General features: G+C 40.0%; 1 protein-coding gene across 1 annotated transcript; it reads right to left on the minus strand.

Moving 5' to 3' along the window:
• Window positions 1–537: 537 nt before the first annotated feature.
• On the minus strand, window positions 538–7,229 carry LOC130356363 (gastricsin-like). The gene is made up of 9 exons (XM_056557772.1): window positions 7,174–7,229; window positions 5,579–5,735; window positions 4,046–4,163; window positions 2,800–2,918; window positions 2,329–2,528; window positions 2,133–2,240; window positions 1,887–2,034; window positions 1,570–1,668; window positions 538–746 (listed from the first exon to the last, which is right to left on the minus strand). The coding sequence occupies exons 1-9, from the start codon at window positions 7,227–7,229 to the stop codon at window positions 594–596; spliced, it is 1,158 nt and encodes a 385-aa protein (XP_056413747.1). The 3' UTR covers window positions 538–593.
• Between the last annotated feature and the right edge of the window lie 8,464 nt (window positions 7,230–15,693).

The raw sequence follows: 15,693 nt of genomic DNA on the forward strand, positions 1-15,693 counted from the left end.
CATACATTAAAGAAGCACTCAAGGGCTGTTTTGTTATATAGTGCAGCATAGGCTATTGTTACAGAATAATGTTGTGTATGCCTAGTTTATACATATTTTAGTTGATGTAGCAAGCATGGGTTGTCTTCCATCTTGATTCTGCCTTCACCCCTGATATGGTTCTCCCAATTTCCCATGATACCTTTGGATTTATAAAGACAAGAGTGGGGGCCTCATCACTTCATTTGCTTCTATGTCCAATCTAAGGGAGTTGTATAATTCTTCAACTTATCACTGTATGGAATCACTAACTACAGTATATTAATCACTCTTGATCTCTCAGTGCAGAAATAATTTCTTCAACAGAGCTTTGCACACGGAGAGCTATAGAGAGGAATAAGGAGGATTGAGGAATGCTTATTTAATAATCTAATGTGGACAGCAGAATGTTGCACATCTTACATGTATGTACAAAATGTATGTTGCAAGAAAATAAACATTTAAATGTAGTCAGTGGTACTGATTTATTTGCTAGGTTATTCAATTCATAATACTTTCTCTTCACGTTACAGGTACCTGTATATAATACTGACAATCTTAAGAACTGCAGATGTTTATGCTGATTGTGCAAATCCAACTCTGTTGTTGCCCATATCATAAACAGAGTAGTACTGACGAAGGAAGACATCACCCAGAATCCAGAAGGGTTGACCATTTTGAGATGGAAGGTAGGTCACTTCTACTCCAACTGTACAGTAGCCATTATTCTGTAAAGTGAAAGAATAATGTATTGAATTGTGTGAATAATACATAAAATGTATGGCTTTGCAATGTGGTAACTAGCGGCATGGCATACAACCGTAGATGATAACCCAGCCTAATGCTCAATAATATTTTACTCAAAGCATAAACAACCTGCCTATAACAATGGAGCATGGAAAACAGGATTTGACGGTTTACACCCTATTGAGTGAAGAGAACAACTGTTTCCTATACTACCATTTAAGTGTACTACAGTACTGTGTGAATTTACATATTTTTTTTTGTTTTAATGATCCCCACCTGTTCTAACTGTTAACCGCAGCATCTCATGGTAAAATCTTGCACATTTTGCTACATGGTTTCCTTGCCACTATATATCCCCCATTGTTCCCATTTAGGTTTTTAGGGCTCTGGACAGTGAATGCAATAATGCAATGCCCCACACAATATCCTAACACTAAAGTCAACAGATTTCTATTCCTTTCAGTGCCTCATGTGGGGGCCTTTGGGTCCCCAAGACTACGGGGCCCAGTCGCAACTGCGACTTATGCGATCCCTCTAGTTCTGCTTTGCCCATAGGAATTATATATGCCTGTGTACAGTCTGTGTGCACACAACTTTAATGTGTCTGTTAGTTAAAACTTGGATGTCAGTTTAAATTTTAAAATATAATGAATCACAATTTACAATATTTTGTAAATACTGAAAATAAATAAAAGCTGAGCTGATATTTTACTTCATATCATGTACATGATAAAAACATTAGTTATGTACATAACTTAATTTCATTTTTCATATAAGTGTGATGAAAATACAAAGACAAGGTACCTGGAGAATGTATGCAGAAGGAGGAATGGGAAACTGGACACCATTGATCGTGAAGCTGATGGTTGGCAGGCTCTGCACGCTGTTACAGTTTACCAGGTACTGTGAATCAATAAGCATATGATATGTATCTATAGATGTCTTAGCAATGCACTCAACATTTTATGACCATAACAAGATGCATTACATTACGATTACATTTTTTATGCAATTAGTTTACTTTTTCCCACCTATTTTTAAGATGTAACTATAAAACTATCTTATGTCACATATGAAAACGAACTTTAAACAAGTGAATGCTTCCTTGAAATCCATTTTACCTCTCCATTCTGGCTTTGTTGAGCTCCCACGTATTGAAGAAAGGTTCCCAAAAATTGTTGAGGTATGGTAAGGAGAGAGGTGCCAGTATCCACCATGGCTTGACAACCCTGGCTACACCAACCTGTTGCTTGTCCATTGATGGAAAACCTTGAATACGGTACATTAAATTAGTATTATGCATCATTAATATTTGAGTACAAAGATTTTCAATGACAAACTTTACATTTGGTTCAGAAATTACTCACGCATCAACTGCAATCTGCCAGTACAACTCCTGAGTGACTGGTGCCCAGTATATTTGACCAGAATATAGGCTGTTGTCGACACCTCCAAATACTACCATCCCTGATTGACTGCAAAGACATTGTAAAGTCGTTTAAGTATAATTTCTAGTACAGAAGGTATATCATCAAAACTAAAAACAGATTTACCAGAACATACCTACTCATGTAGACACTAAAGATTGGGTATGTGAGGAGGTTTTGTTGCAACATGCCCTGCATTGCAGTGGTGGCACCTCCAGCAGAAAGAGCAGGGTAGGCCATTCCAAAGATTCCTTCAAATGCAGCATAGACAAAGTTGGTGCCTGGTTCATTCACACTTAGCCCAATCTCTTGGTTTGTGATGCTTAGGCCTTGTACCTATGCAAGAGAAAATTTTATAAAGATATTGAAGACATTATACATATCTTTATATCACAAATAATAAAATAATAACAAGGGAATAATTTGCAACTGTATTGTGAGTTTCTTAAATCTTTTATGTCATTACTGTTTTCACCATTAGAACATAGAGTAGGATTGTAGTAGTTGTCTCAGTAACCTTATAGGAATTTTCTAACTTGGTTAGTATTTAAATCTTGAATATCCTATTATTATGTATAAGACTTAAGGCCAAGAAGTAATTACTTACAGTTACAGTGTCATATCCAAAGATACCAGTAAGGCTGCCACTGCCATATTGCATGGAAAACTGCTGATTACTGGAGGTATATGTGGATGACTGGCTTGGGTTGAAAAGTGGGTGGTTCTCTAAAGGTTCAAGAAAATGTAATCAGTAAAATACCTATATTTTTCAAGACCTATAATGAAAAAGAGAGAAGTGTTTCCTAAAATGTATATTTTACATATTACAGAGTCTTTTTATTATAGTATTTCACACAGAAAACAGCAAATATCATTGTCAATAAGCCATAGCATCAAAGCATATACAGGCCTTGTATCTGAGGCATACACAGAAAATATAGGGCCTCATAGCAAACCTCAGATAGAGTCCCAACCCCTATTGAAAGCTCAGAGAAATTTACAACTTTTAATAACTTATTTAATAACTTTTGTTTAATAGGGATTGGCACTCCATTTTTTCTATCCCATAGAGTTCTATGTTCCCTTTGACTTAGGACTAAAAATGATAGCAGAGTTATATGCATTTTCAGGTCTGATTGACTGTCTAATGGAGTTTTTTTATCCTTAAAAGGATTATGTGCAAAAACTTTTTTACATGAATGTGACCATTGCCTAATTACCTCCATTACACCCCCGCAGCTTGGATATCACATTGCCCAGTCTGTGGTGACTTTGCTTTGCTGAACTGCATCCAATACTTAACATTGACGCTCAACCAATCTTGCCTCAGTCAGTGATTGGCTGAGCGACAATGTGATGTGCCGCCTGCAGCTCCGGACAGTTCACCAGAGACCGGATGCCATGATAACGAGGCTGTAAGGAGAGTGATGGTGGTAATTTAAAAGGAGGATCTGGACCCTCCCACATTGAACTCCCAGGTTGCTACACCAGGAGTGGTGCAACAGCTAAAAAGAAACTAAGCAGATGAAACCAAGTCACATCGCCAAGTTAGCAAGCAGAAATCATAGTCAGGAAGGGTTGTTGCAGGTGGCATTCACTTAGTAACAGTAGACAGGCGGAGGACAGGGCAGGGAACAGACTATTGGATGTTGCTATGCAATAGCAAGGAGTTGCTGCAGGCAAACATCAATGCCTTTTTAGAAAATAATAGTGGTTTATCATCTGAAGAGAAGAAATGACAACAAAAAGTAATACTTAGATAATAAATTTTTTTAAACCAAAGTCATTTTTGTTCTTTGAGTATTATCTCCATTGCTTATAGTTTATTTCATATGATCTATCAAAAAACTTACGACAAGCTGAACTTTGGCAATAAGTAGAAGCAACCCAAAGATTGGATGACCCTGTGTCGAAAAGTACCATAAAGTTTTGTGGTGGTGTTCCAACACTAATTTGTCCATAGTAACAAGCCTAGAACCAAAATAAAAATAAAAAAAAACACAAAAACCACAGTGTTACATTTACTAAAGCTTCATAAAATAAAATATATTCATTCAATAAGGTTTTTGTTTTTATAAAAAAATGTATTATATATTTGGTTTTATTTTGGTAGGTATTGTTTTTTTATTTTTTATGTGACTATTTCAAACAAAAAAATATTTAAATATACCGGTTTTCACAATGGCCACAGGAGCAGTTATAGTACAACCGATGCTTTTTCAACTCTGTAGCCCACTAGTCAGTTTTGCTGTATAGATTGGGACAGGGTATGCAAAGTTATCTAGTGATCATTAGAGGATGGGGAATTAATAGTACTGCTGGGGGAGTAGATAAGTAGTATCACTATACATTTCATACACATATGAGGCTCTGTGAGTATCTTCTCTGTCACTCCATAATCTCTGTGGGAGGGTTGCCCTTCATTATTTCCTAGAGATTGTAATAATATATAAACATTTTTGCATTTGCCTATCTATGGCCACTGTTGCTGGGTTGTTGCTTTGAAGTGTGCTTCATCATGCCAGCCAATCATATTTAAGAGCTGTGATTTAAAGGAGGCTCTGGAACCAAGATGGTATCAGCAATGCTACAAGTGACTAGTTATTATGGCTAGTTCTCCCCACTATTTCTAAACTTAAATTTTTTTAAGGGGTTGCACAGTGGAATCTTTTCTAATCGGATATACCCAGTTCCCCCCCCCCCCCCCTCCTCCAGTATCAGGGCGCTCTGTCTCTGCCGGGTATCTGCTGACAGTCTGCTTCCTGAAGCTGGTTGAAACTGTAGACATGACGTCACAGCATTGCTCAGCCAATCACTGCTGCCCTTGCTGCAGACACTATGCTCTGCAGCTCAGGGAAAAGCAGAGTCCCAGGCTGAAGGCAGAGCACCCTGATACCAGTGACTACAAGGGAGTGGAGGAAGGTGAGTTAAAGCTTTTATTGCTTTAATAAACAGTCAGGGCAAGTTCAATTAAATAAAAAAATAATCATTTTTTAATTCTTAACTGGCTAAATGTTTATGATGGATTATCCTCTAGTCAACTGAACAATGTGAATTTCACTCACCTATGGTTATGCTTTGCTATAAAATTGGTAACACATTGGTCTCTGTCCCTTTCAAGTGTGTTATAGAGTGTAAATTATGTCAATTAGATTTTAAGCCTTAGCAAGGACAGGGACAGGGACAAGTATGAGTAAATACATTTTGTATAAATCGAGAACATGTTCACACAGCTTATGAACTAAGCTATGTGAACATATTATGGTGCCCATTATTTTAATGGAAAGAAGAAGACAGCATGCAAATGCTTCCAGCTTTTTTGATGGCATTTATGAAGAAGGCTCCTAAGGGAATTAGGAATCTTTGGAACTTGTGAAAATACTCACATCCATGTTCATTGGCTCATAGACAATTGCAAAGTTATTCTTGTGGTTGAAGCTGTATTTCATGGCTGGATCCCTTTTGTGCGTTTTCATGAACTGCTCCAGAACACCTTTCTCCTTCATTGTCTCTCTTATAGATTTGAATCTTTTCAGAGGGACTCTAAATGAAGAAAATTTTGTGATAAGCATATTGTATACCATATACATGTATCTGTCAGTGTATCAGTCATCTGATCTTCATGGCAACATCTATTTTACTTTATTTATTAAATCCCAGACTGAAAATGTTATTATATGTGATCATTGCACAGGTTGGAATATGTTCATGAAATTATTCCTTATTATATTTTTATAGCCAACTAAGTACTGTGTCTAAGCCGTTGATAATGCTGTATGACACCACAGTTCATAAATACGTCATGAACTGAACTACATTACAGCCATAACAATAAAATCATCTGCCTAATATTGTGTAGGTCCCCCTTTTGTCATGCCAAAACTTGTTACAGGAAGAATCAGGTCTGTTGGCTGTGGACCATTTCCTGTTACACTTTTAGGAGTGGCAATGACTACAGTACCAGTGCAATGGATAATTGGAAATTCCTAGCAACATTTCTATTGTTGAATGATATATCCTGCATTGAAGAGTCTAGGGTTCAACCTTTGGGACCCCCAGTGATCCTGAGAAATATGGCAGTTCTACAGTGCTACAGCCCCTTCACTGTTTTTTAAGTGAATAAGGTGAGCTGCAGCTACCTACAGAGTCAGATTGCTAGGACACCAATGTGCAGCAAACTCTTGAATTCCCAGCAATCATAAAGTGATAGCATACGCCAGTAACATAACATTACTTTGAGATCTGAATTCTCCTTCAAAATTCTAAGTTAACTAAACTAAACACAGTTGTGCTTGAGTAAATTGGTGAGTTGACATGTTTTTATTGCAAAAATATAAGTGTATGTTGTATTCTATTTTTAGGTAGATTTTTTTTTTATTCCAGCCGCTGGGGCCTCCCGCAATCCAGCAAATTCAGAACGTAGACTGTGCTAGGCTTCGGGTGGCTTTGGTCATCATGCCCCCTCCATTAATGTCTATGGGCGTGACGGCGGTAATTGCTCGTAATCCGCCACGGAGGGAAGTTCGCTCTGTGCACGGATTACTAGGGTACTGGGCCGGAGATTGCGGGGGGAGGGGGGGGATGGGGTCTCAGCGGACAGACCTCCAGATCAGACATCTCATCCCCTATCCTTTGGATAAGGGATAATATGTCTAGGGTTGGAGTACCCCTTTAAAAAAAAAAAAACAGTGGTGTTCACAAAGCTAAAATTGTTTGAAACACTGATCTTGCAGAATATTAGACAAACCTTTTTTTTGCTTAGCATCTAACTTAAAATACATGTAACTATAAATATTATGCGAGGACTATATCATGCTTTCCTTGCTTATACTACAACTACAACTATCACAAAGTGCATATTCAGTTACAAGGTACATATAAAATATGTAAATAAAAACTGAGAAGGTATAATTCAGTAGACCATCTCAAATTTCTAAAATGTTTTTATGCTTAACTAAATATTAAAACCAGGGGTACAGACCTGACCAATCCCTCTGACAGCTGGAGACAGACCAGCGCAATGATCACCCACTTCATGGTTACAGACTTTGGGACACTCTGGTGAACTTGTGAGACACTCTGATTTGCCTTTTATAACTCAAAAACTTAATAGAGTTGCGTCATGACTTCTATATTTTCATATAACCTTCCAACATGTCCTTGATTATTATATTTATTTTGGAGCCCTGAAGCATTTGCTATCAACTAGATCCTAGCAGTTCTGTCAATGGTATTGTAATGTAATCAGATTTATTCAACGTCATTAAGCTAATAAAAAAAATTTCCTGCAATCATTAACAAACAAGACAAAAGTGTGTATATGCAGTTAGATTTACATTATTATTCCAATGATAACTTTTTCTACAATATAAAAAAATATTCTATATAGATTAATACATGCAGTCAGAGTAATAATGACTTCAGATTTTTTTTTTTACCCATTTAGTTCATAGGACTGAACATAGTTTACTACAACAATTTACTATAATTCTGTGGGACTCCAAAGTACAGGTGACTATACCTGTAAAAGACAGTATTTCTTTGGAAGTGATAGTCACTAGTAGGCTACATTCAGTGTATTGAACTGACTGGGCATGCACAATACACTGGGTTATAGTGTAAGTGGGGCATAGTGGGTAAACAGCATTAAAACAAGGTGTTACTTGCATAATTCTGTCTGATCAGCTTTTATGAAGAGATAAGCTCAAGACTGGATCAGGGCAATTCATTGGATGTTGTATATCTTGATTTCTCCAAAGCATTTAATACTCTGCCTCATAAAAGGTTGGTACATATAATGAGAAATGCTTCATAAAACAGCAGGAGCGTTGGGAGTGCCGCATCTGGCTGATTACCATAAGGCCCGTATGAGGCACTTGACCAAATGAGGCACTGGTGGGCCTCTAGCTTTAACAAAACTTGGGTCTCTTTAGAAAGTGTCTGCTCTGCCCCTGTAACCCTACGATCCTGGCCTTATGAGGACTTTGCCCACTCCCCTCTCACCTTTCCACAAATAACATCTCTGATGTCATGTGGGCTTCCCTTTTAAAACACCGCCAGTCCTCAACATCATTCCCTTTAACCCATGTCCCACTTGATTATATAGAATCTCAAATAACTAATCTCTTGGAAAGCTTCATGGAAATCCTGTGACATCAATGATGTTCCCTTCCCTTCACTTTGATTTACCCCATAGGGAATTTTTTTAAAGTCTGCAAGTCCATAGCTTACTCACCAAAGACTTCAGGCTCTCCCTCCAGATCACCACTAAAGATTTGTCATTTCTCAATAGATCCCCACACTCAAAAAGGGTATTTCCTTCTTCTATAACCTTCTAGGTGACAATACACAATTAACTAAACTCCCGTTTATGGAGAAGTGGGACAGAGATCTTGGAGTACAGATCACTTTGGTGCAATGGCAAAAGGCTTTCCACCACATCTACAAGTTACTCCATTTAACCATTATCATTAAGAGGCAACAGCCAAAACTATATACCGCTGGTATAATACCCTCTCCAAACTTCACCTGGTGGAACCCTCGATTCCTAAACGTTGCTGGCGCGGTTGTGGAGGTCAAGGAATACTGGTCCATACACTATGGGCCAGCCCATGTCTGTCCCCCCTATGGAATGGAGTACTTCTGTTGATTAGCAGATTAAAAAGTGTGTAAACTCAGCTGTCTCCTACTACTGCCTTACTTCTGGTAGATTTGGACCTACCACTATGAATGACAAGAATTCTTTCAGCAACGCATCGCACCAGCCAGATGTGCTGCTGTTAGAATACTTTTCATTCATTCACGCATATGATTATAGAAGCACTGTGGGGGCCAGACATATGGATACATGTCTGAACCCTGCAGCGCATCTATATACAGATGCACCTGCAGCGCCATGAATGATAATTATTCTTTTAGCAGCACATCGTGCCGGCCAGATGCGCTGCTGTAGAATATTTTCATTCATAGCGCTGCCGGGGGCTTATGATAGTGCCGCGGGGGGAACATATAGAAATGTGCCGGGGGGGGGGGGGGGCAAGATAGATAGAAGCACTGTGGGGGCCAGACACATCCCCCCCCCCCCCCAGCGATTCTATATATCTTTACTCACCGCAGCGCTTCTATTTGAAAACCCCGCCAGGAGCCCTGCATGGCTCCTCAGTACCGGCCATTCAGGGCTCCCGGTGGAGAATTTATAAATGAAACATCGTACATCGCAGGGGAGTGGAGCATGCCGCCCCTCCCCTGTTTAATAACTTCCAATAGCATCTGGTCTCAGAAGTGAGACCCAGTGCGATCAATCCCTCAGCCCCTGTACTACAACCCCCATTATGGAACAGAGTCTGTTCCATGATGGGGATTGTAGTACAAACACTAATGTTGCCTTCGGAGCCGGTGAATTACTACTCCCATCATGAAAACAAGTTTGTTCCATGATGGGAGTAGTAGTAGTCCCTCAGCACTACAGGAGTCTGCTGATGTCACCTCTTCTGAGCATGCTCAGAAGTAATAACGGATATTATAAACCAGGTACAAACGGATGACATAAAGGCCATAGACTTCATTGTTAAAAATAACGTCCGTTACCGTATTTATCGGGCTAAAACACGCACTGGCCTATAGCACGCACCTTCATTTTTCCAAGGAAATTTTGGTAAAAAAGTTTTTTTTACCAAAATATCCTTGGAAAAATGAGGGTGCGTGTGTGTGCAGGTATACCTCGATAAACTGTTTCTTGCGGCTTCTGCTGTTCAAAGATTTAAAGCAAGCGCTGACGTGCATTGATGTGCAGTGGCTTCTGTGGAGCCAGAGTGCTGCTGCTCTATTCCCTCCCCGTCCACGGTTTTATAGATAAATATCCCGCCGCCGCCACGGCATAATTCCCTCCCCGTCCCTGGTTTTATAGTAAATATACCGCCGCCGCTGCCTGATTCCCTCCCCGTCCCTGTTTTATAGTTAAATATCCCGCCGCCGCCACTGCCCAATTACCTCCCCGTCCCCGGTTTAATAGTTACATGTGCCCTGGGGACTGCGGTCCTTCATGCTCCGACGGTCTCCTGATCTGTCACTGTGCGCCGCGCACTGACTGACGAGTGACGTCGTGTTGAGGACGTCACTCGTCATTATGCAGCTCACAGTGACAGATCAGGAGACCGCCGGAGCATGAAGGACCACAGTCCCCAGGGCACATGTAACTATTAAACCAGGGATGGGGAGGGAATTGGGCAGTGGTGGCGGCGGGGTATTCAACTATAAAACGGGGACGGGGAGGGAATTGGGCCATGGTGGCGGCGGCGGGATATTTAACTATAAAACCGGGAATGGGGAGGGAAATGGGCAATGGCGGCGGGACATATAACTATAAAACCGGGAACAGGGAGGGAATCAAGCAGTGGCAGAAGCTGCTGCAGGTCAATGATTTAAAGCGCCCACTTTAAGTCATTGAACTGCAGCGGCTTTTGCGTGGTCACAAACAGTCTATCGGCTTATAACACGCAGATAGACTTTAGGCTAAAAAATTTTACGCCGATAAATACGGTAATTTACCCGTTTCTTGTGACAGAAGAAAAATTTGTGCATGTGCCATTTTTTCTTCTGTCACAAATAACGTCTGTTATTCATGATGGGCTATAACGGGTCATAACGGATAATCAAAACATCCCATAGACTTGAATGGGATTTTGTAAGCGATGTTTAACATCCGTTTTTAAAGCTTTTCTAACGGAGGTTTATAACAGATCTTTTAATGGATGAATTTTATAGTGTGAAAGGGGCCTAGTATAAATATATCAGGCAGTACAGAGATCTCTCTCCCTTTCTCTCATGATTTATTTCTACTCAGGACTGTATCTATAACAAGAGGATATCCTCTAAGTCTAGAGAAAAGAAGGTTTCTATTCTTCTATTCTTTATTGTAAGTGCCATGAGACTATGGAACTTTCTGCCGAAGGAATTGGTCATTGTAAACTCAAGTTTACTTCATGTCAAGTTCAAAAGGGGCCTGGAAACATTTCTGGAGAGTAATAACATTAGAGGTTATAAATAGTACGGACAAAAAAATGTATAGGGACAAAATGTTCATCCAGGGATTTATTGTGATTGCCATATTTGAAGTAGGGAAAGAATTAGCATCAGCCACAGGCTAGGTTTCCACACAGGTTTTTTTCTGAGTTTTTTTTTGGAAAACTGCCTCTGCCGTTTTTGAGCCAAAGCTAGAAGTTTATTCAAAAGAAGGGCTTATACTTCTCCTTCCTTATGGATTCACTTCTCATGCACGCCATATCTCTAATATGTCCCTATTGTGTTTATCTCTGGATAAACACAATAGGGACATATTAGAGATATAGTTTGAACATGATAAACATTCTTTTCCACCTTATAAGCCATGTATATAAGCTATATTTCTCAAACTTCTGACCAAATCAGGGTTTTATGGGTTCGGTTCACTCAACATTACTAACAATTTCTGGCTGCCATAAGTAGGCCGGATGGGGCTGGCGAGGCTTTGTTCTTTAGATAGGATATTCCATGAATAGGCTATACATTTATGAGGAGGGACTACTTCTTGGAATTCCTCATATTCAAACAAGGAAAAAAGAAAAATAATGCATTAAAAAGGCTAAATTTTAAAGGGGTACTCGGGTGGAAAACTTTTTTTTTTTTTTTTTTATCAACTGGTGCCAGAAAGTTAAACAGATTTGTAAATTACTTTTATTAAACATTTTTAATCATTCCAGTACTTATTAGCTGCTGAATACTACAGAGGAAATTATTTTCTTTTTGGAACACAGAGCTCTCTGCTGACATTATGACCACAGTGCTCTCTGCTGACATCTCTGTCCATTTTAAGAGTAGGAAAAAATCCCCATAGAAAACATATGCTGCTCTGGACAGTTCCTAAAATGGACAGAGATGTCAGCAGAGAGCACTGTGCTCGTGATGTCAGCAGAGAGCACTGTGTTCCAAAAAGAAAATAATTTCCTCTGTAGTATTCAGCAGCTAATAAGTAATGGAAGGATTAAGATTTTTTAATAGAAGTAATTTACCAATCTGTTTAACTTTCTGGCACCAGTTGATTTAAAAAAAAAAAAAAAGTTTTCCACCGGAGTACCCCTTTAACGACGAAGGACGTATATTTACGTCCTCCGCCGGCTCCCGCGATATTTCACCGTGAATTTTTGGGTAAAATTTCTAATGTCACTGCAAAGTAGAATTGGTGAGGCAAAAAATAAGCCATAATATGGAATTTTAGGTGGAAAATTGAAAGGGTTATGATTTTTAAAAGGTAAGGAGGAAAAAACGAAAGTGCAAAAACTGAAAAACCCTGCGTCCTTAAGGGGTTAAGGGATGTTGTGTTGATTTTCAGACACATTTTTGGTGAATAAAGTGATTTACAAATATTTTGGAAATCACATAGGCAGGAAATGGAGGGAAGTTGTTTAAAATGATGGTGGCCATTCATATGAAATGAAAATGCCTGTGACCGAGTGATAGGAAAGGTTACTATTATTTCGACAGAAGCGTGATCCCCCTTCTGCATTTTGCTACATTTTCCTGTCATTTTTGTTGACTACCAGATAAATACCGTGTTCAAAATGTTTAAAAATAAAATAGAATTACTCTTGATAAACAATGTGAAGACAAATTCTTTAAATGCATGGCATTTGCGACAAGTGTTTTTAAATGCTCAAAAAAAAAAAAGCATATTTCTCATAGGAGGTAGAGGTTGCTGTGCAGGCAATCCCTAGGTTATGCTCTTAGGATAGTCTCAATAGCAGCTTGCAGATAACATCTTGGAACCAGAATCAATAAAAAAAGACTTCCAATCCAGGTCTCCACCTCACAACAATTCCTTTATCAATATGCATTAATATGCATTAAAACTAGCTACAAACACCACAGCCCTGTGCCACACACATTGTGATCTCAACGATTAGATCATAATATGTGTGGCACAGTGATGTGGTGTTTGTAGCAAATGTTAATGCATATCAATAAAGGAATCATTTTAAATTGGAGAGCGGGATAAGAAGTCTACTTTTCTTGGCGTAAGCCACACACATATGGCCTTCAAACATGGAGGTGAGCTTAACCCCTTAAGGACCCAGCCAATTTTCATTGTAGGGCCCAGCCATTTTTTGCACAAAATGACATTCAGTAAGTGTGTTAACCCTTTAGGCGTTTCACAGGAATAGCGGCAAAGTGAAGGAGAAAATTCTAAATCTTCATTTTTTACACTCGCATGTTCTTGTAGACCCAGTTTTTGAATTTTTACAAGGGGTAAAAAGGAGGAGAAAAAGCCCCCCAAAATTTGTAACCCAATTTCTCTGGGGTAAGGACATACCTCATATGTGTATGTCAAGTGTTTGGCGGGCGCAGAAGAGGGCTCAGAAGGGAATGAGCAACAATGGGATTTTGGAGAGTGAATTTTGCTGAAATGGTTTTTGGGGGGCATGTCACATTTAGGAAGCCCCTATGGTACCAGAACAGCAGAAAACCCCCACATGGCATACCATTTTGGAAACTACACCCCTCAAGGAACGTAACAAGGGGTCCAGTGAGCCTTAACACCTCACAGGTGTTTGACGACTTTTGGTTGAAGTTGGATGTGTAAATGAAAAAAAAAAATTTTTCATTAAAGTGGAGTTTTTTTTCCCAAATTTACCATTTTTACAAAGGGTAATGGGAGAAAATGCCCCCCAAAATTTGTAACCCCATCTCTTCTTTGTATGGAAATACACCATGTTAGGACATAAAATGCTCTGCGGGCGAACTACAATGCTCAGAATAGAAGGAGTCACATTTGGCTTTTGGAAAGCAAATTTTGCTGAAACAGTTTTTGGGGGTCATGTCGCATTTATTAAGCCCCTATGATGCCAGAACCGCAAAAAAAAAAAAAACACATGGCATACTATTTTGGAAACTACACCCCTCAAGGAACGTAACAAGGTGTACAGTGAGCCTTAACACCTCGTAGGTGTTTGACGACTTTTTGTTAAAGTTGGATGTGTAAATTTAAAAAAAAGGGGAAATAGGAGAAAGTGACCCCCAAAATTTGTAACTCCATGTGTGGGCATCAAGTGCTCTGCTGGCGTACTACAATGCTCAGAAGAGAAGGAGCGCCATTGATCTTTTGGAGAGAGAATTTGTTTGGAATTGAAGGCCACATGTGTTTACAAAGCCCCAAACTTGAAGCAGAAGACTCACTGTAAACCCACCCGTGTGAATGTACCCTGTACATTGAAATGGGGGGGGGGGACAAACCTCCTGTTGTTTCAAAACTACAACTCCCAGCATGTACTGACAGACCGTGCATGCAGGGAGTTGTACTTTTGCAACAGCTGGAGGCACACTGGTTGGAAAACCTTCAGTTAGGTTCTGTTACCTAACTCAGTATTTTCCAACCAGTGTGCCTCCAACTGTTGCAAAACTACAACTCCCAGCCTGTACTGATTGCCGAAGGGCCTGCTGGGAGATGTAGTTATGCAAGAGCTGGAGGTACGCAACTACAACTCCCAGCATGCCGAGACAGCAGTTTGCTGTTTGGGCATGCTGGGATTTGCAGTTTTGCAATATCTTGAGGGCTACAGTTTAGAGACCACCGCACAGTGATCTCCAAACTGTGGCCCTCCAGATGTTGCAAAACTACAAATCCCAGCATGCCCAAACAGCAAACTGCTGTGTGGGCATGCTAGGATTGTAGTTTTGCAAGATCTAGAGGGCCACAGTTTAGAGATCACTGCACAGTGATCTCCAAACTGCAGCCCTCCAGGTGTTGCAAAACTACAAATCCCAGCATGCCCACACAGAAAACAGCTGTCTCAGCATGCTGGGAGTTGTAGTTTTGCAACATCTGGAGGGCTACAGTTTAGAGACCACTGTGTAGTGGTCTCAGGCTGTAGCCCTCCAGAAGTTGCTAGGCAACTCAACGGCTTCCATAGGATCCAGGGAGCCGCATCGCCGTCCTCCTCTGCCACCGATCACCGCCGCCGGTCGCCGCCTGCTGCCACCAATGGGTAAGTGGACTTTGGCGCTGGTCCCTGTCCCTGTCTCCCCACATGGCATACCATTTTGGAAACTACACCCCTCAAGGAACGTAACAAGGAGTGAGCCTTAACACCTCACAGGTGTTTGACGACTTTGCGTTAAAGTCGGATGTGTAAATGAAAAAAAAATGTTTTTCATTAAAGTGGAGGTTTTTTTCCCAAATTTATCATTTTTACAAAGGTAATGGGAGAAAATGCCCCCCAAAATTTGTAACCCCATCTCTTCTTTGTATGGAAATACACCATGTTAGGACATAAAATGCTCTGCAGGCGAACTACAATGCTCAGAATAGAAGGAGTCACATTTGGCTTTTGGAAAGCAAATTTTGCTGAAACAGTTTTTGGGGTTCATGTCGCATTTATTAAGCCCCTATGATGCCAGAACCGCAAAAAAAAAACACCTGGCATACTATTTTGGAAACTACACCCCTCAAGGAACGTAACAAGGTGTACAG

Source organism: Hyla sarda, chromosome 2 (genome assembly GCF_029499605.1).
Source record: "Hyla sarda isolate aHylSar1 chromosome 2, aHylSar1.hap1, whole genome shotgun sequence".
NCBI lineage: Eukaryota > Metazoa > Chordata > Amphibia > Anura > Hylidae > Hyla > Hyla sarda.

Bases quoted from the DNA above. Each gene is read 5' to 3' on its own strand.
- LOC130356363 (XM_056557772.1), bottom strand. From the start codon at position 7,229: ATGAAGTGGGTGATCATTGCGCTGGTCTGTCTCCAGCTGTCAGAGGGA. The intron at 4,164-5,578 runs GTGAGTATTTTC...TTTTGGTTCTAG, and splicing joins ATGAGCCAATGAACATGGAT to GCTTGTTACTATGGACAAAT. The intron at 2,919-4,045 runs GTAAGTTTTTTG...TTGAACCTTTAG, and splicing joins TTGCCAAAGTTCAGCTTGTC to AGAACCACCCACTTTTCAAC.